Source organism: Aptenodytes patagonicus, chromosome 13, assembly GCF_965638725.1.
Source record: "Aptenodytes patagonicus chromosome 13, bAptPat1.pri.cur, whole genome shotgun sequence".
Lineage (NCBI taxonomy): Eukaryota > Metazoa > Chordata > Aves > Sphenisciformes > Spheniscidae > Aptenodytes > Aptenodytes patagonicus.
The window spans coordinates 7,344,463-7,364,305 of record NC_134961.1 but is presented as its reverse complement, the minus strand read 5'-3'; the positions used below and the strand labels follow the sequence as shown (position 1 = coordinate 7,364,305).

Here is a 19,843-nt window from a genome sequence, read left to right as displayed (position 1 = left end):
GCTTATGGGCAGAGGTGCTCGAGGGCTGCGTATGCGACGGGAGCGGCTGTTCCTTTTAGCACCGAGGCCAAAGAATCGAGACCAAAAAATCCCCATCACCTCCTGCTCTAAAGAGAGATGTCAACGTAGGCAGCAAACCTGCACCACCCACAAAGGGGCACTTCTTTGATGCTTGGCCTGAAAGTGTCTGAGGCAGACGCCAGCCCCCCCCCCAGGCAGCGGGGGCTTTGCTAAGGCACCAGGATTTCAGCAGGTGGGTTACAGTCCCCAAACCAGGTGCTGAGACCATCCCGGGGCGTGCAAATTCTCCCGGGTGAGAGTGGCCACACCAGCAGCCATTCCCTGCTTGCTAACCCAGCACCCACGAGGTCCTGGCCCCATCTCCCCAGCGAGGAGCGTGGCTGCGTCTGGCTCACCACAGGCACCAGCCCCCACCCCCCGAACACCCCTTCTGCATCCTACACCTCCAACTAATGGCTGCAAGTGTTGCCCTTAATTAGGACACTGCTGATTGCCTTTAATTGCTAGTTGCAGCTCAGCTCTGAGGGGGACAAGAGCTGGCTGTCAGCAAAAAAAAGTACTTAGCTGGTCCTTGGTGAGGATAAACATCCTGCAAGCCTTGTGCAAGGGGACTAGTCCTGTCGGAAAAACATGCCTTCAGAGGAGAGACCAAACTACCTAAACCTCGTACTGGACCTGCCGTCAGGTACTGCCTGGCCCCATCAGTTCCTGGAGAGACGCGCACAAATCTTCACCTTTTCACTGTTTCCATTTTGCAATAAGTTTTTCCCTCATTAGGAAGCGTTGGGCAACTTCTTCCTCTCCAAACCCGCTGCTATTACATGCTTAGTCATGTCTCCTCCTTGATTCATATCAGAGAGAACAAATTTGCATGATTGTTTGTTGACAGCAAGACCTCTAATTGCATCATTTGGCTGCGGCTCCAGCTCTGATTTACACAGCCTGTTGCCATGAGTTAAAACACTTCCCTACCAGAGATACACAAAGCTGTCCCCAAACAGCTAATGCTCCATTTGTCTTTCGGGAGAAACAAGGCTGCCCGACGCGGGCGATGAGAAGCACTGAGGCGAGTTGTTCCTCTCCTCCTACGAGCTCGACCTACTCATTGGGCAACGGCTCGTGTTGTAGCAGGGTCGACAAAGAGACAGCCAGGATGGTTTCATGGTCTTGGTAGGACTTTTTTTGGGTAGGAAGTCTGTCCGTCCCCAACCCCTCCTGCAGTTCCCCGTGGCTGTGGGTTGCCTGCAAGAGCAATAGCGCGGGCTCGCATCCTTCCCCGCCGGCCTCGCTGGTCCCGGGTGTTGGACGTGGGACACCCGCTTTGCTCTTTCCTCCTGAAGCTCCTGTTTTCACGGTGACCGGCGCAGGTGCCTTCTCCAGTGTATTTGGCGGACACATTTTTGGCTGCAGAGCTGCCATTAGTCGAGCTGGGGATAGCTGCAATGTCCTGCAAGGGAGAAAACAGCGGCTCTCGCCCCACGCGATGCTTTTAAGGTTGGACTGGAGTCAGAAGGCAGGCTGGCTGGTGCACTGCCAGGCTCGCTTACGTTATGTGGTATGTACCCATACAGATGAAAATTAATCAATCCTCTGGGCTCCAGTGCCACGATATGGAGCGTGATACATCACCGAGGGAGGACAAAATATGCTTTACATTTTAAGTCTGTCCAAAAACCAGATGGCAAACACATTCCTCCGGCATCCCTCCCACTGCCATACAGCCGGGACATGAGCTCTGGCCTCCGAGGGCAGACACCTAACATCTTCTGAAAGCCCTGGGACCTCAGAAGAGACCTGGGACCCCCCCCCAAAACCTCAACAATCCAAGCTGAGATCCCAGGGAAGAGAAACAGTCAAAACCACCGCAAGAAAGGTTGTGCAGGGCTTCCCCAGGGCAGGCGGGCAGTGTCCTGGTGCCACTTTGCACAGCTCCAGCAATTTGTTAACAGCAATTATTTGTCATGCCTTGCTGCCCTTTATGGTGGCAGCCTTTTAACGAGACAAAGGAGGCAATCACACTGTTGTCTCGAGCCGCTTTGAGCTGCTTTTGCCCAGGATTGCGGTGGAACACCAAGTAACGTGCACCCGTTGCGAGGCTGCTCTCTCGTGGGGGCGAAGAAGGGATTTCTGCAACAGAAACAGCTCAGGAGGGTTTAGCTGTTCTGCAAAGGTTCCAGGAAATAGTTCAATGCTGATCTTAAACAAATAAAAATCTTCTTGTAACTCCTCCTGGTCAAATTCCTCATTTTGTGCTGTTGTGAGGGTGGTGGTGCCAGTCGCTCTCCGGCCGGGGTGCGGTATGGGGGGGGGGTCATCCTGCCCCAGCTCTGCCCCGCTCCCCTCAGCAATATCCACGCCGCCGTCGCGCCGCTGCCGACCCCGCGGCTGGTTCTCCTGCCTGGCACTGCCACGGCCCCAGCAGCGAGCTCACCCCAGCTCTTGCGCACCATTTCCCAGGGTTTGGACCCAATCCAGTGCCATGGGTCTGCCAGGAGGCCAAATGGCCTCGTGCAGCCAGCCCTGACGGCGCTGGGGGGGGGGGATTTCAAGTGCAGAACGAACAGCAGCAAGGCTCCGTGGAGACAGGAGAGAAAACATCAGCTTTACTTATCACCAGGGGCCAGAAAGCGCTGCACACGTGGCTGAAAAGGTGACCAGAAAGTGACAAAGCACTTCATTTTTTCCCCCGAAGTAGAAGAGGTCACACTCAGGAGCACCAGTGCAAAATACGTAGTGATAAAGGCCCGCAATGCTCTACGGGCTGCTGATGTAACACAGCCAGGGTTTTTTCTCCTGGGCAAATAAATAAGATGTGATATTAAATGAAAACCACATAAAACTTGTTACACAGAATAGAGTATATTGCTCATTTGCTGCTAAATTACGGCCTATTAACTTCCTCCTAAGCAGGCTATTAAGCCGTGTTGTTTCACATGAGGAGTGTTTCGGAAGTGTTATCACTGTGCAGTGGGGGAAAGGGTGTGTTGGCTTGTTTTGCTTTTTTCAGAGGTAATTGCAGGGTCACACTGATCCCCAGTATCAGTGCCCTGCCCCTGCCGAGTGACACCCGGCATGAATTTGGCCCCAGCTGTTGATTTTTCCACGTGCAGAGCCTGCCAAGGACCTCATTCAGCCTCAGAGCATTTGCTGATGCTTCCTCTCCCCAGCACTTGGCCGTTATTTATTTTTCTACAATTAATGCTACAAGTCTTTTATGAGAGCAGAAGACTTTGCAGGCACAAAAATAGTCAGGAAGCGAGAAGTCATGGGCATGTTGCACTTTCCCTGCCATTTTATGGCTGATTGCCATCACCAAGTGTTTCTTTGTCCTCTGATACAGCCCGGCACCTTATGCCCTTGCCAAGCACAGACCCCACACTCGCCCTACGACCTGTGGTGTTGGGCAGGGGCACGTACTCACATGAGGGACCAGCCCAGGTAGACGGCTGTGCTGCCCCAGTACATGGGATTATCCAGGACGCTGAAGGGGAAGCTGGTCACTTTTGCCTCCATCAGGATGCCGAAGTAATCACCTGCAGAGCAAACAGAGGGTTTCTCGTTAGGCTCCACGAAGCTGGGAGTCGCGGAGGGCTTTGGCACGCTGCTACCTTCCCCCATGCCACGGGGCATCCCTGCCGGGGATGCAGAGCGAAGGCAAACGAGGGATTTTGCTGCTGACTTCCAGGCTGAGAAAAGAGCAACAAATAGGTTGGCTGTTTACTCTGTGTCTATCAGCTTTTCCAGGAATGGCTCTTTGCCCATGAGGAAGGTTTGTGCATTGCAGTGGGGCTATGGCAGGCACGTCCCTCACCGGGAGGCAGCTCTGGAGGTCCCAACTGGCTGATTCTGGCTTTCTCATTTGAAAACTGCCTGTCTGATGCCGCTTGACAAGGAAGCAATTGCATAGGATCAAATCCATTTAATGGGGAAATAAGCCCAGCGCACTGTAACTGTGTTTCGAGATGTTATAATCACGACCGCCACCACCAAATGTCCTCATTCAGTGTCACCCTTATCTCACAGCTCAGAGAATTTCTCAGAATTTCAGAAAATAGCACCTCTGCCTACAAAACACTCAATTATCGGCATGATGATGATGATGATAATAGGTGATTGTCATCTGTAATGAGGAAAGCTTTCAGAACTGTCAGCATCCAACCAGCTTCCTATCTACCTCGGAGTAATCCTTCCACCCTCCTGAAAGGAGCCTAGAAAAGAAATGACAAGCAAGGAGATGTTGTGCAACTTGTGAGCGGCGTTTCGGGGAGGGAGAAAGGGCTGGGATGCCGAGCCTTGATTTCTGCTGGTCTTACTTGCGGGACCACGAAGCCCAGCAAGGATTTTGCTCCGTGCCCACTGTACAAGACGCAGCATCAATCAGCGAGGAGCAGTGCCGGTCCATCAGCTCAGGGAGCTGCCACAGCTCTGGGTCGCGTTCCCAGCCCTGCTGCCAGCCTGTTCCCTGACCTTGGGCAAGTCTCCTCCGTCCCTCCCAGTGCTATTGTGCACCGATCATAATATCAGTCTTTCTTATAGCACGGAGGGTGGTGAGGATTAATGTATGGTGAGAAAGTGCTCGGAAATCCAGATAAAAGGCATTACAGGAGTGCAAACTATTCAAGGTTATTATTACTACCTGGATCACAGTGTAGTTTCTTTGACCTCACATGGTGCAAAAGCATTTATTTCTAAGGATAAACAGCGCCTGCCCAATTAGACAATGCTTTTGGGCTTTAACTACAGGCAACTAAGTGAGATAATTGCCTGGTATTCATACTATATGTTCTCACAGTTACTTGGCAATGCATCTCTGAGATCGTTCTGGTAGAAAGAACACATCACCCCCCGCCACAGCCCATTTCTGTGCTTTCTTATGTGTCAAAATGCTTCATTATACCCTGCCCGCCCTCGCCTTTGGGCTGAACACCTCGCTCCCCAAACGGTGCTGGCACCGGGGGGGTTCGCACACAGCCCTGGGTGCACGGGGCTGGCAGGGGCTTATCTGAGCCTGGCACCAGTGGGGCTGCAGGACCCTCCGGGCAGGCTCCCTGCAAGCAAGAGCACACAGCAGCTGGGGGGAGCAGGCAGCTCCCCCAGGACACAAGCTTTTCTGATGTAAACTCTGCCTCTAAACCCACACGGTTAAATGAACATGACCACCAGAGAGGACCTGCAATATTTTCATATTCAGGCAGGTGCTAAGGGAAAGGACCATGCATCGGTTTGCACAGCATCAGCCTGGGCATCTCCTGTGCCTCCATTAAGCCCTCAAGTCAGGAATCAGCCCCTTGTCAGGCTGGGGGACTTTGGCATCTAATTTGGGTTATTTTTTGCTGGAGGTCAGTGTAACCACCTCACTGCACAGGGTAGATGCTTTGGATTGCGGCAGCCAAAAGCTATTTGATGGACTCCGCAAGGTCCCCCACGGTCCCTGGAGCCCAACCTGGGCTGAAGCACCATCTCCGCTTCTCTCCAGAGAGCCGCCGGCTTTGCCATAACCCAGTAACAAACTTCGGTCAAGCCAGATTTACTTGAAATCTCGGTCAGTGCTGGAAGGAACCGCGCTCGGGTGCGAGACAGATGGGCTCAGACAGGCAGACCCGCCTCTCGGTGCCCTCGGCCTCTGGGAGGCCAAGCCCTCGTTACTACGTTTGTCAGGAAACAGGGCAAATGGCGAGGCGGATGGCGCTGAACTGATGCCCGAATCCCTGCGAGGGCACGGTGCCGAGACGGGGTGCTGGGAGGATTGCTCCGCAGGGGAGAAGGTTGCCGGGGCGAGGGGCCGCATCCAGCCGCTGCACAGGCTGGGGTCGGTGCTGCCATGCGGGAGATGGGGCAGCACAGAAAGGCTTGTTGCAGAAGGGTGACTCACGCGGCTCCCACCGCACCGTTTAGCCCACACTTAAGAGACAAAGTGCTTTGCAGCCCCTCCAAAGCTTAAATGTGCTGTTAAAGAGGAATCTAACGGGCAGCCCCGATGCAGTCTCTGTGCCCTGCCTGGTTCAGCCCTCATTGCTGTAGGAAAACCCAAAAGGGAAGGGTCAAATGCTGTTCCAGTAAGTTTTAGAAGTGCTTGGGTGTCAAAGGCGCTCTCAAAACTTCTCCTGAGCTCAGGTATCAACTGCGAGAAGCTGGATGCCCCCTTCTTGCCAAAGCAGCGCAGCCCTTTGCTACCTGCAGTCAGAAGTGCTATCACCGCTGGGGGACCCTGCTCCTCCCGCAGCACCAGCACATCACTAAAACCCTGCATGCAGGAGGACATTGGAAGTACCAGTCCCAAGGGAGTCCTGAGCAAGAGAACATCCCACGTGAGATCCTCAGAGACCTGCAGACCCCTCATCTTCCCCACGGCTGGGTAAGAAACCACGCTGAACAGCACTCTCCATTAAGAGTTTGCTGACTTGGACGTGTGGGGGCTTGCACGGAGCTGAGAAGCCGCTATCGGTCCAAGGATGGATGCTCCGTGGGGCTCCAGCTGGGCCATGCCTCTGTGGCACAGAGGTCCCGAGCCAGCCCGGCTGCACCAGCACATGGTCTCGGCATCTTCCCACCCTGACTCAGCTCTGCCTGAGCGCCCGTCATGCCCCAGCTAGCAGAGAGAGCTGGCCTCGCTCCCTGCTGCGTCATGCAAGGCTTGGAGCCGTGCAGCCTCAGCCCGGTGTACTCCTGGCAGGGAGAGCCTCCGCCAGCAGAGAGGATGGAGCAGAAGTGCCCGATACGGGCCACTAACGCCTGCCTCTTCCCTGGCCCGGGGGATACGGGAGCCACCGGCCACACAGAGCGGAGGGGGACAGGGCCACCCTCACCACTTACGCTGAGCCTGACTCACTTGTTTGCTTTTCCCCAGCGGTTCAAGTCCAGTGGATCCTCCTGGTCGGATGAATCAGGGCTTACGTAAACAACCCCAGACCTGGCTGAACTTCAGGAGCACTCAAGCAGCTCTTGCTGGCGGGTACTCCTGTGCCCGGCCTCTCTGGACATGTCTCCGCAGACACAGCATCGCCCCTGGGGGCTGCGGGTGATTTTGGAGGACGCCGGTGCCCTGTAGCTGGGGGACAGGGGTGTAACACGGGGCCAGGAGCAGGGCTGCACAGATGAAGGGTGAGGGCACACATTCAGGAGGGCTGAGCTCTATTTCTGGCAGCAGGATCTTGGCCAACTCAACACATTTCTTTGCAACTCCACTTGAAACCAGGAAGGCTTATTACCTCCCTCTCTTCTTCCTGGCGACGCTGCAGGAACTAATTGAATTTGGTTTGTAAAGCACTTGCAAAAGCACAGCCTAAATGCAGTGTCAAAGCTGGGGCTGTGATTATTTCAGCCAGCGGGAGCTGCCCCTTTCCTTAGGTATTTATTGTTCCTGTCTCTATTTTATTTTTATGAATTCCACACATACTGGCATGTTTTTAAAGTCAACAACGCTAATAGAATTATTCTCTAAATGTGAAAGCAAGCACAGTGGAAAATGCCTTCTGCCATAAAGCGGCAGATAAAAGAATCTGTCAACGAACATCAGGTTTATTGCAGAGGGAAGAGCAAACGAGATCCTGCCTCGGCACGTGTGTTGAGCGGGTGGGGGCTCAGAACAAGGCTGCCGGACAGCTCGCACCCGCTGTGCCCGCACCGACCCGCTCGCAGGGTCTGCACTTGGGGTCCCTTTCCTGGAGGGCATTCGGACTGTCAGATGATCAGCTGCTTTCCAAAATTTCAGGCCTGACGCTGAAGCTGATGGGACTCACCGTATAAAACCACTGCACCATCTTCTCCGTGCGAGGTAACGGCATGGTTAGATCACGCTTCGGTATCATAAAGCCAAGACCAAATCTAACAGCCCTGAAGGCAAGGATGAGGAAATTCTTACAGGACTCTGCCCTAGCAAAAGACCCCTGCAAGGATTAAATGCACTTTCTGGTTAAGCTGTTGAATTTTTAGTGCTTACCTAGGAACGTCCCGGTGAATCCCAGTGCTAAGAAGCTGGAGATGACAAACAAGGTCCCTACAGCCAAGATGGCCAAGCCCGAGTAATAGGCCCAGTGGCAGTCCAAGCCCTCCAGCTTCGGCTGGCTCTTCATGGCTTCTGTGAAGCTGTTGGAGAGACAAGGGCTGTTAAAAGCGGCGACTCGTTACTAACATCACCCACCTCTTCCTGGGAGATGCGGAGCTTTGGGAGAGGATGCTGCTGAGGAGGACCCTTCACCGGGTCCCTTTTTCTACCTGGACCTACTCAACCCCCCAACGGGAGAAGCAAGGAGCTGAAGCCTTGCGAGCAGCCAGGGCTTGACCTGGGGCAGCCATTTCGACTTGCAACCCTTGCTCACTCCTGGAAATACCAGCCCCACCGAACTGCAGTAGCAAAAGCTTTGCCTTGCTCGCCAAACCCCAGGTTTCATCGTGACTGGGAGCTCTGGGAAAGACACCCTTGCAAACGCTGGAGGCTGCGATGCCTCGGCACAGGACTTGAAGGGCTGGGAGCAATCGGCTGGGTTATCTCGTGCTCCCACCCCCGTTCCTCTCCATCAAAATATTTTGCAGCGTTCATGCGTTAGCCACGTGCCCAGGAGTGATTCACGGCTGAAGCCTGACAGTCAGGGGGAGGATTGGAATGGCGAAAGGAAAATACTAGAGACACGCATTTTCAAGTGCGAACACAGCTTCTCAGCTCCAGGCTTGTTCAGGCATTTCAGGTCTGACCTTCCAAATACTCATTTGTGAGTGGAATAATTGTGACCCCTCCCTTCAGCCCCCTGAACTTTGCCCGGAGCAGGGCTTTGCAGGCTCAGCATCTCAGATGGCTCTGATACAAACGTATGACTACAAAGGAGACAACACCGTGATTAAAAAAATGCCCATTAATAATAGTGAGAGGAGATAACAGACCCGCAGAGCCGTACGCAGTGTTTCTCCACATGTTGCTGACACATGAGGTAGGAAACTTTGAGCCTTTTTTTAATGAGCACCCTGGAGGCTGAAATTCAAGTGGAATAACAGCTCTCCTGTGCCTCTGGCCACCGCTGCCTGCCAGGGCTGGGCCAGGAAAGCTGCTCCTGCCTGCGCTCCCGGGCTCCTCGGCTGGAAAGCACTTCCATGACGTTACCTGCAGGGCTTGGGATAGTTTTTTTTCCCCGACGTCCAGCTTCCCCAGGCCCTGCAAATCCCTGGATTTTCTCTGTTGCCCAAATGAAAGCCGAGAGAGACAATCCTGCCTGCCCGGCTGATGGACAAGCGGCTGGAAACGCACGTTTTGAAGGCTCAAAGACCAGACGGCAAGTTACATGCACCAAGCAAAGTCCAGGATGATATTTAAACCCCATGGTTTAGGGACCTGGATGATATTTTTTGTTTTCCTTGGAGCTCGTTCCTACTAGGTTTTCTACTGTCGGAGAGTTTTTAGGACCCCAGGGCAAGCCATTTAATCTTCGCTTTGGACTGGAGCAAGGAAACAAAACATAGAATAAATGTAATGTGCTTGGGAGTGAGCAAGAACACAGCATCTTGGTGATTTACACTCTGCTCCCCACGCTGGAAATTACAGGGAAATTCCTTTTTCCAGGAAGCCGAGCACAGGCAGAGGAACGACAGCGTGGCCCCGGGGCGATGTAACGGCACACGTCCCCGGGGCTGGCCCTCCTCCAGCGCCCAGCACACCTCCCTGCGCTCACCAGGCTCACGTTGGTTTAGCTTAAAATCGTTACTGATGAGGACACACAAATCTGGCTGCAACGTGAAGCAGCAGCAGCCGCACAACCCTTTACATCATTTCGCTGGTATTTATTTTTAAATGACACAAGTCTCCCCTATGAGGAAGCCCAAATCCGCATCCCTGCTACCAGCGCTGCCTGGGTTTGGGAGGAAAACAATCCACCTGCGGGGATGTGCCCATCCGCCTGAGCAATCCTGGCCTGGCCGTGCTCTCAAAGCACAATGTGACACCCCCGGGGATGCTCCGGAGCTCTTTGCTCCCGCAGAGGAAGATGCTAATGCCTTTTCACAGTGCTGGGGGTTTGACTCTGCATCTGGCCAGGACCTCTCCACAGGGGACCAGCACCGGGAAGGGATTTCACAGCAGTCAAAAAACGCTGCTGCCGATTTCTGGGGAGGCAGGTCTGGGAAAGCAGCACCGAGCTGGCCCCCGCCTGGATCCCAGCCCCCGGCAAAGAGACAGGAGAGCAGAGAGAGGTACAGCAAGAGCACAGCGCTCGGAGGCTGCTTCTCGCTCCAGATGAACTGGATTCATGCTATCTTGCACCCTCGAGGCTCCTCTGTCCTACGCTAGTGACCTGACTTGGCCTCGGAGCAGGAGAAGAACAAAGGTATCTTCAAGAGCGTGAACTGGTTGACTGCGAATCAGCCTCCAAGGTTTTGCAACCAGCACGTGACGTGGTTTGTTTTGGCAAAGCTGTCTCCCCTGCTCCAGATGATCCCATCCTTCCTTTTCACGGTCGGATAGGCCTGCATTAGTTACCCTCATCAGCATGTCTTGCTCGGTCCCCTGCTGTTTGGCTTACAGCTAGAGAGGGAGGTGTTTGCACGGAGATAATGGACTGCCTTTCCCTCTAGTAATGTTTCATATCTTCCTAAACACACTCTCTATTTGCATTAAACATGATGCGCACAGGAGTTTTCAGAATTGGTAAATAAACCTTTTAAGCATTTATGATGCTGGGCCATGACAAGCAGCACAGAGTCGTCAATTATTCTGTCATCCGTGACTGCTCCTCGGTGGCGGGGGAGCCTCACCACGCCGCGTTTCACCCTCCCTGGCAGGGGGAGGACAAGGTGTTGGCCATCTCCCTTGCTAAGGGGGAGCTAGTCATGCAGCCGATCTGTCATGAAACCAGTCCCTTTCACCACGTGCCTCTGAGTCATATTTGTTACAGCATTTATTTCTGGCTGCACGACAAGGCAACGGCCCAGCTCGGCACCCCAGAGGACACCAATTAAAGCCACGTTTTGTCCCAGTACCTGGAAATGCTTTGTGTGTCGAGCGGAGCGATTGCCATGGTGCGGAGCATCCCTCTTACCAGTGCAGGGGAGGGGTGGGTGAGCTGCAACCTGCTTTGATCACATACCCGGCTGCTATCACGAGGATGTCTGCCATCAGGAGGGGGGGGGGGGCCTGGAAGGTGCCCCCAGCTTCGGCAAGTGGAAATTGGGAAAATGGGGCTTCCCCTAACATCTCCCCACACTTGCTCCCCACTTCCTCCAGAGCGAAGCATGGTACCAGAGGCACCCATTCTCCACCCCAGCGGGGAAAAACCCAAATCCATCAGCTCCACTCTGGCCAAATTGGGAGATTTGGCCAGTCCCTGGCAGGGTGCAAGCAGCCACGGCGGCTGCGGTCAGGCTGCACAACTGCCACAGCGTGCTGCAGGGTTTTGCACGAGGAAGCCAAGGCAGCGGGCGTCGTTCTGCCCACCCTTCCCAAAACAGAGATGCTCTTGCTCAGACACTCAGCTGTTGCTGCGCGTGTGCCACTGCTTTGTGGGAATCATAGAATGGTTTGGGTTGGAAGGGACCTTTAAAGGTCACCTAGTCCAACCCCCCTGCCGTGGGCAGGGACATCTTCAACTAGAGCAGGTTGCTCAGAGCCCCGTCCAACCTGACCTGGAATGTTTCCAGGGATGGGGCATCCACCACCTCTCTGGGCAACCTGTGCCAGTGCTTCACCATCCTCAGCGTAAAACATTTCTTCCTTAGATCTAGTCTGAATCTACCCTCTTTTAGTTTACCACATAATAAACCACATGAACAAACCACATGAACTGGAAAAACACTCAAAATATGGTACTGAAGCATGGGACAGAGATGTCACGCAGGTGGGCTCGCAGGAAGAAAGTGGGAGCGAGAGAAATCGGCTGCGGTTCCTCTTGCCGGGATGCAGAGGGAACACAGGGCCAGGTTTGCACAAACAGGCGCTGATTTATTCAGCTGGAGAACGGTGATTGCAACACCAGAAATTTATCAAACCCTCAGCCCAAAATACATCCCCAAAGGCTGCATGGAGCACAAAGCAAACCTGGAAATACTGTACTAAGAGAGAAGCTGAGCTTTTTAGATCTCTGTGCCTCTCTCAGTGGCCCACAGCGAGCATATTTTGTAATCCCTTTCCTGTAAAGGAAGGCAAAGACCTCATGCAGCAAACTGGGTCACTGCTGGGAGCAGCCCAGCAGTGCTCCCTTTGCCTGATCCCAAAAATCAGCCTGGAAACTGGGGCTGGCAAACGCAATTGGGGCAGAATTGGGCCAGGGGCTGGCAGGCAGCGAGGAAGCAGCGGTGGTGCAGGTTTTCAGAGGCAGCAGCCGCCGCTGCGAGGTGCCGTGCTCACCATGTGGGACGTCGGTCCATCCCCCGTGCCTGAGGTTTTGTTCCTCTCGGCAAAAAGGAGGCAACGGGGGTAAAACCATCCGGTGGTGCCCAGCAGCACACACCGCAACAAAAGATCTTGTTCATGTGAAAAAAAGCAACCCCAACAACGCTGAAATAGTCCTGCCGATACCACCACCAATTGTTAGCCCAGTCATCATCTTCACAGCTTCTTTTGCCAATAATGACTTTGCTTTTCTGCCAGCGCCGGTGTGCATGTTATTTAGGTCAGTGAGGGGGGCTGTAGCAGCTTCTCCCCCCCGCCTCACATCTCAGCTGCCCGGTTTCTTCATCCGGATGCCCGGCAGCCGCACCAGCAGGGACACGAGGTGCTATTGGCCACCTGGGGCTTTTTCCCGGACAGCCATCAGAGATTGCTGGCAGCGTGGCTCAGAGGGGACACGGGCTCCTTCCAGCCACGCTTGATTCCCATCATCAAACTTGGTCACTTCTGCACAAAAGGCCACATGGTTCTCGGATCGATACCATTTATACCATGCTCGTTCATGGTACCAGCTCACAAAATTAAACAGCGTTGAGCATAAAGCCAAGAGGCACTACCAGGCAGTGACAAACAACCCTTCCCTGTGCAAAATCCCGTCCCAGGGTGGATTAATCTTCTTGGAAGCGTCAGCTCCAAGTGAGAAGCCCATCCATGCAGGAGGCAATGCCCAGCGAGTGGCATCAATGAAGGACTTCACATCAGCTGGCAGTGTGGTACCCACCGAGCAGGTTGCCAAAGACGCTGCCCTTGCTCAGCCTCTGCGGGGCTCGCTCCCACTGGAGGCATCACGGCCCCAGGCACCCCGAGAGCCTCCCGTCTGCAAACCCCCCTAATTCAGGGTGTGCACATGGCTGTTGCCTTTACAGCTCAGGAAAACACCCCGAGACCCTTAAGGTGGGAAGTTCATAAGCTCCCTGTGTACAAAACCACCGGCACGCGCCTGCCCCAAGATGGGGAGTTTGCCAGGGTGTGCAAAAGGGAGCACAGGAGGGCTCGGAGGCAGCGCCAGCGGCTAATTGTAGAGCTGATGCAGGGAAAGGTATCAACAACGTGGTAAGGCAGGAGAGAGCGACACTGACTGTAGGTCTGGAGGACAGTTAAGGTTGTCACGTCCCATGCCACACAGATAACAGTCAAACTGCTGGGGTAGCACAGGCAGTGCAGATAGTTCAGAAGTTCAGGAATTGTTTTCACAGATAAGAGCCTCAGTGATGGCAGTTCCCTGTTTCTTGCAGAAAGAACACAGCTGTAATGAAAATAGTCATTGCACCAAAGCAATTAAGGATGCTTGTCTTGTGCAGTTGACTAAGCAGGTCCCCCCCCCGCCGGTCACAGGTCATTCTGGATTGCTTCTCAGAAGCAAGCCAAGGCTGATAATGAAGCTCAGAGCTGGAAAGCACCTAATTGCTTAATTGAGCACAAGATATTCCTCTTCTTACACCCTTCAGAGCAAAGCTTGAACGAGAGCATCACGGCGCCGAACCAGGGACAGGACCATGGCAGACACCCATGCGTGGGGTAGGAGGCAAAGCAGCCGCACAGCCCAGCTCCCGGGTACTTTCAGCCACGATGCCAACCTGCTCGCAAAGTTTCTGTCTGCTCTGTCCTCCCCTCCTCCACCCCCAGCTTGGAGCCTTTCAAAAAATTCAGTTGCAAAAAGGAAGCAGGTTTTTAAAAACAAGAGAGAACCCGTGGGCTCCTCAATCGCTCCCTGGCAGCCCCCACCCACGTAAAAAGTCCCCAAAGCACAGAGAGAGGAGTTTTAAAGGCTGGATTACAGCACTGGGGGCGGAGGGACCCCCCGAGGCTGCCTTTTCACTCGCTATCAGCAGCCAACACGCTCTGCGCAAGCAACCCCGACCACCGCGCGCAGCCAAAGTGCGAGGCACAGTTTGCGCCTTGCCGGCTGGACTGCCTCCGCAGGGCTGAGGAGCAGAAAACCTGCTTTCATCGGTGCGCTCGAGTAGAAGTGACTCAGAAAATAAAGGGAAAAGCGAAATAGCAAGAGCGGGTGAGACTCGTTCCCTCCCGGCATCACCGGCCACTGAGATGACAGCGCCTGTGTCATGCAACCCGTGAGCCCCGCTCTGGCCAGCTGAACCCTGGGTTTGGAGCTGGCTGATATCTTCATGCAAGAGCAATGGACAGGATGAATCCTTCCCAAAGAGCACAACCTCTCCAGGCTTGAGCAACAAGCCCCAGGTAGCCCTGGAGAGCTCGCTGAGCTGGGAATGGAGGCAGCAAGTCTCCCAGGTGCGTTTCAGGGCATCTCCAGCAGTTGCTGCTCTGATGACCACCCTGAAACCATCCCATCACGCCCACAGTTAAGGGCTTGCCTTGCTTCAACAGCCTCCAAAGCCTGCTAACTGTCACTCGGGCCAACTTCAGTGCCAAGGAAAGGCAAGGGAATAACCCAATCATGTTGAAACACGCGGGCAAAATAAACTTCACATTGCAATCACCTGAAATGGCCTTGGCCCATCGGATGGGCTGGCAAACGCAGTTGGCTGGTGTCTCATCCGTGTTCTGCTGGGTGTGAGCTGCCCCGCCTTCTAGGAACCCTCCTCCAAAGCCAAGGTCCAAGTGGGGCTTTTCCAGCCCCCTGGGTTGACCTTGCCGTCTCCTTCAGGACCCAACTCATGGGCTGCGCAGGCAGAGCCATCCCCACAGCCACCCTCCACAGCACTCACAAACTCGTGACACAGAGCAGAGCCAGCACAGCCAGCGATGCTGACCCTGGTAGGGCACTGAGAGGTCTGCAGGGGGAAAGCTGGGACAGATGAGGTCTCTTTGGCTCTCCCAGCAGTTCCCCATCAGTGCCTCGCTGTGACCCAGCAAGGCCAGCTGACCCAGCAGCACCACTGGGAACAGAGACTGTCCCTCCATCAGCTGTGTTTTTAATTAAAGGCAGGCACAAGGCTTTGCATTGCTTCCCAGACAACAAGTGACTATGTCATTTGTGCAAGAGACTGCTGAGACATTCCCCAGCGAAATCCAAGCCTGCTGTGTCACTAAGACATCAACAGAACACACACATGCCCTCTGCATTGCCTGCATTCAATTACAGCCCCATTCATTGCAAGCTTTCTTACAGTTTCTGCAATAAACAGTAGCTGGAACAAACGCAGAAGGGCAAGGGCAGGTCTTGGTGTCACTTCCAGGAAGCAAAGCTATTAAATACATGTGCAAATTCCAACCTGAGATCTCTGCGCCTGGGAAATTACCCAAAGTACTAAACAACCCATTAGCTCTGACCCTGGCACAATTGAATCTGGGAATTTAGTAAGAGAGTCTGTCTCTCTTAACAGCATTGAAGATAAAGCCTACCAGAGCGCAGATAAATTGCTGGCATTGAGGAAATCTTCTGCAGTAAACCTCTCTGCTGCACTCAGAACGTCAAAGGACGTATTCCCATGGTGTATGGTGCATCAGTCATACAATACTATTAGCTAGCACAGGTGGTATTTAAAGAGATCACAGATAAGAGTTTAAAGAGACTGCTTGCTAAGTGCACAGATAATCCTGCTCTTCTACACAGGAAGCTGCAGCTTCTTAAAATCAGGTTTAATTTTGTTTATGATTTTTATGAGAAAATTAAAAAAATTCTGCTGTTACATATGATCCATCCTGTGCAGACAGCCCCCCGTCACCTGGGCTGCTCACAGGGCACCAGAAACCGCCCCCAGAGAGCGGAGCAAGGAAACCTGCGACACTCAAGGGCTGTCGACACTGATGGTTTTGGCCACGCCACCGCATCCCTCGTCTTTATTACAAATCCTGGAATAAATCTGCTGCTGGCTGAAGGTATCCAACCATATAAAAGCAATACGCTGGGGCTGGAGCCAGCACTGCAGAGCTAATATCCCTCACCCCCCAACCCCGTAGGGGCATTTCTTTGCATCAATACGTAGCAGTACGGTTAGCTCCTTACCAATGGCTCCTCACACAGTTAAGCATCAGGATAACAGCGCCCAGGCAGTAGCAGGCAGCACGTGGAGAGCCGAAGACTCGGCTGAGCGCTCGCGTTTTGTGCTCCCATCTGGCTACCTGAAGAGACAACAGAAAACAAAGCGGGTAGTTGGGGGTGCCGGGGCGCGTGCTGCCCCAGGAGCGAGCCCTGCCGCCTCGGCCCCACACGGGGACGCACACCACCTGCATGGCTTTGTGCAAGAAGCAAGCGGAGGCCACTAATGGGACGTGGCTTAAACCAAGCCTGGGGATGAAAGCTCCTTCTCCTACCCATGCCAACCCCTGCTAGTGCTTGCATTGCCCCGTTCACCAGGCCAGCCAGCAGCGCTGAGGCACTGGCTCATGGAAAAAAAGCCCTACACATCAGCTTTGGGGAATACGTGGCTTGGACAACATACCTCCAACAAGGCTGAGAGCATTGCTAAGGCTGTCTCCAGACCCCCAAAGCCAACAGGCCCCTGCCAGGGAGCCTAGCATTGCTCTCCTAGAAAGAAAACAGATCTCTGAGTAGGGGATGGACCACAGGGACACCCAGCTCTCATTTTCTGGGCTCTACCATCTCTTACATCCAGCTGTAGGGATCATACCTGGCAGGAACAACCCCTCCCTGCTCACTTCCAGAAAAGTTTGCAAGCATTCCCTCCTCCCCCCCCAAACTCCCTCCCAGCTAAGACCTGCCAGCTTGACCCAGAGAACTGCTTCCACTTGTACAGGCTGAACCAGCTGCCCTTTGTTAGCACTCAGCAATTGTAGCCATTAAGGGCTCACCTGCACTCCTCACCCATCCCAGCGCGGCTGTCTCAACGCAACCCATATAGCACGTCAGTGACAGCCCAGGGCTCACACACATGCATGCACACACGCAGGCAGGCAGCATCTCTGGGGAGGCATTAGCATCCTTTACAGCACACTTTTCTCTGGCTGCAGTTTTAAGCTCCGTGTTCTGCAGAGCCCCAGAAGCTGACGGGCCCCTGCCCAAAATGCCTCGCAGCTGAGGAGGTGCCCCTCTCACCCTGGGAGGCTGCTGCACGCAGGTGGCTGGAGCTGCTCCCAAAATCTGCAGGACTGGATCCACCCAGGTCACCAAATCCAGGACCCTCACTCCCAAGCTGATGAAAATCCTTACAGCTACCCTGTTTTCTACCTTTCCTGTATCCCTCAGAAAGCTGTCGCTATATTTATCGCCTCCTTTAGGCTCCATTTTCAGGCGCCAAGCCTGGGGTTTGGATCAGATCCTAAATTCAAGCCAAGCAGAGCCCACCTGGGCAATGAAGCAGGAGGTGGGAGTCAGCAGAACATCTCAGCACCAATTTGCTTCTCAGACACGGCTGGCACTTCATTAGCTTCAAATGCACTTCACTCCCTTGCATGGAGCCTGGGCAGCTTTTGGGAGGCACCTGCAACCCAGCTATTCATCTACTCTGAATGTATTTGGTCATTTGTTGGCTCTATTTGAGCAGAAAAAGGCAGCTTTGCAGGTCCCATTTTCTTCCCAGGCTGATGCAGAAGCACAAGGTGCTGCTGGTGGAGGGGGACTGCTGGCTTCAGCAGGGGAGAATGATGAAAACCTTCGATAAGCAGGGCACTGATTTCACATGCTGAGAGCTGATTCAATTAGTTATGCAATGATTGCTCTGAAATTACAAATCCACTCATGACAGAAAGAGCTGCTTCACTGCCTTTTTCTGGCTGGTATAAATAGTTTGTATTCTAAATTGAATTTAAAAGACTGTGCGTCATGTTGCTGCTAAAATGGGAGCTGCTGTTTGAGTGCTGCGAGTGTGGAGAAAGAAATACAGGGTGAGTTACCACCTTTGGAAAGTAAAAAGAAGTGACCATACAGGTGATCGAGTCACAGATGGAAAAATGCAGCCATGTGCCAGTTATCTGTACCAACTTCCTAATTCCCTGGAAATTATTCTGGCGGCGTTTGCATGGATGGCAGCTCCTGGCTTGCTTTGAGAGCTTCGCAAAGCATCTCAGCTGGCAGCAGAGCTGAAGCTGAAAGAGAAGGCAGTGCCGCTGGGATCAGAGGGGAGAGCCCGTGCGGCGCCGGGAGCCGTCGAGGCGGCCTCGTAATTACCCTTGCCTTTAGAAAGGCACATCTGGGCAGCGATGGAGCGCGGTGGGGCGAGGGGATGCGTTTCCGAGCCCTTCGGGGCAGCAGCTGGCTCGGCTGCGTTGGGATCGCTCCCAGCACAGCCCAGCTCATGCTGTATCACGCTGCTGCTAATTCCCCGGCTGGGACCGAGACGCCAACTTTTATTTAGCTGTCACATCCTTCAGATGGGACCCCGGGCTCCTTTCCGAGCCCGCGTGGGAGTCATCCTGAGCAAAGCAGAGCGGGAGCCTGCGTGGGGCTAGAAGCGGCGGTGCCTGCCAGGCCCCGTGGTGATATTTCAGCAACAATTAATTTGTTCCGGTTCTGGTTCTATTCCTTGAACAGCTAATTAGTTCTGGCTCGGTTCTAATTTTCTAATTTTAGTCATTTCTAGCTAATATTAGCTCTCGTTCAACCCGTGGCTACGCAGCTGGCTTAACGGTTTTATAAAATCATGAGCCGACGTGTTATTATTTACTGCATGACGGATGCAAAATGCTTTTGGCATCCTCTACGGCTGTGTGTGGGACGTGGCAGGGCTGAGACCGGTGGCCTGCCGGGGAGGGCTGTGGCTATTCCCGGTGTGCCGTTTGCTCTCCCAGCCGAGGCTGGCACCGTGCTGCCCACGGGCGAGCACAGCATCAGGGGGGAAAAGCCCCACGCCGTGGCTGTGCGTCCCGGTGAGGGAGGGAAGGGAGCATTTTTATTTTTCTTCCAACCTCCGAGTCTGGAAACGGAGTTAATACAACATTTCCTGACTTACCCAAGGGTCAAAGCAATAGAAAAATTCAAGGCTCCTTTTCCAAAGCTCCCAGCCCTCTGCTTTCACTTTAGGATACTTGGTGAGGGCTGTAAGTAATTTTTTTAATGTTTCCCCCAATGCTCGTTATTGAAATAAATCAACGAGCGGATGTGGCTGCAAAGCCGGGGAGTGCTCTTGGGTCCCATGTTCTGCCTTTGGCAGGCCGTTTCGGCGCTCATCGGGGGCAGGCGCAGCCGGCTGTTATTCCCAGGGAATCGCTGTCTCCTCTACGTAAATTCGGGGCTGATTTCTACATAACCGAACCAAGCCATCTCCCCAACCGCTCGGGCAAGTGCGTAAACAAAAATGAAAGCACTGGCACGCATCCCCAGTGGCTGTCCTGATGCAAAATGGAAATGCTCTGAGTTTTCTTTGCTTTTTTTGGGCAGGCAAACCTTCCCGAGCCACCTTGAGAAGGGCCACAAATATCTATTCGAAAAGCAATTTCATCTCAGCAACCTGCCTCCGCAGCTGATCACCGGGAAATGCTCTTTACAGCTCTGCGTGCATGGCAGGCCATCGCCTCTCATTAATATTTAGTATTTGTTTCAAGGAAATTGATTATTTTTGTCTGCCATCCAGG

The 19,843-nt window shown here is 53.7% G+C and overlaps 1 protein-coding gene across 5 annotated transcripts in view; it reads right to left on the bottom strand.

Annotated features, from left to right (window-relative positions):
* Positions 1–19,843, bottom strand: part of PEMT (phosphatidylethanolamine N-methyltransferase) — a 43,586-nt gene that overhangs the window by 3,848 nt on the left and 19,895 nt on the right. For all 5 annotated transcript variants that reach the window (XM_076350579.1, XM_076350581.1, XM_076350577.1 and 2 more), the window contains 3 exons: positions 16,320–16,435; positions 7,961–8,106; positions 3,443–3,554 (listed from right to left, as the gene is read on the bottom strand). In XM_076350579.1, coding sequence (XP_076206694.1) covers positions 3,443–3,554; positions 7,961–8,106; positions 16,320–16,435 — 374 coding nt within the window. The remainder of the gene's footprint in view (positions 1–3,442; positions 3,555–7,960; positions 8,107–16,319; positions 16,436–19,843) is intronic.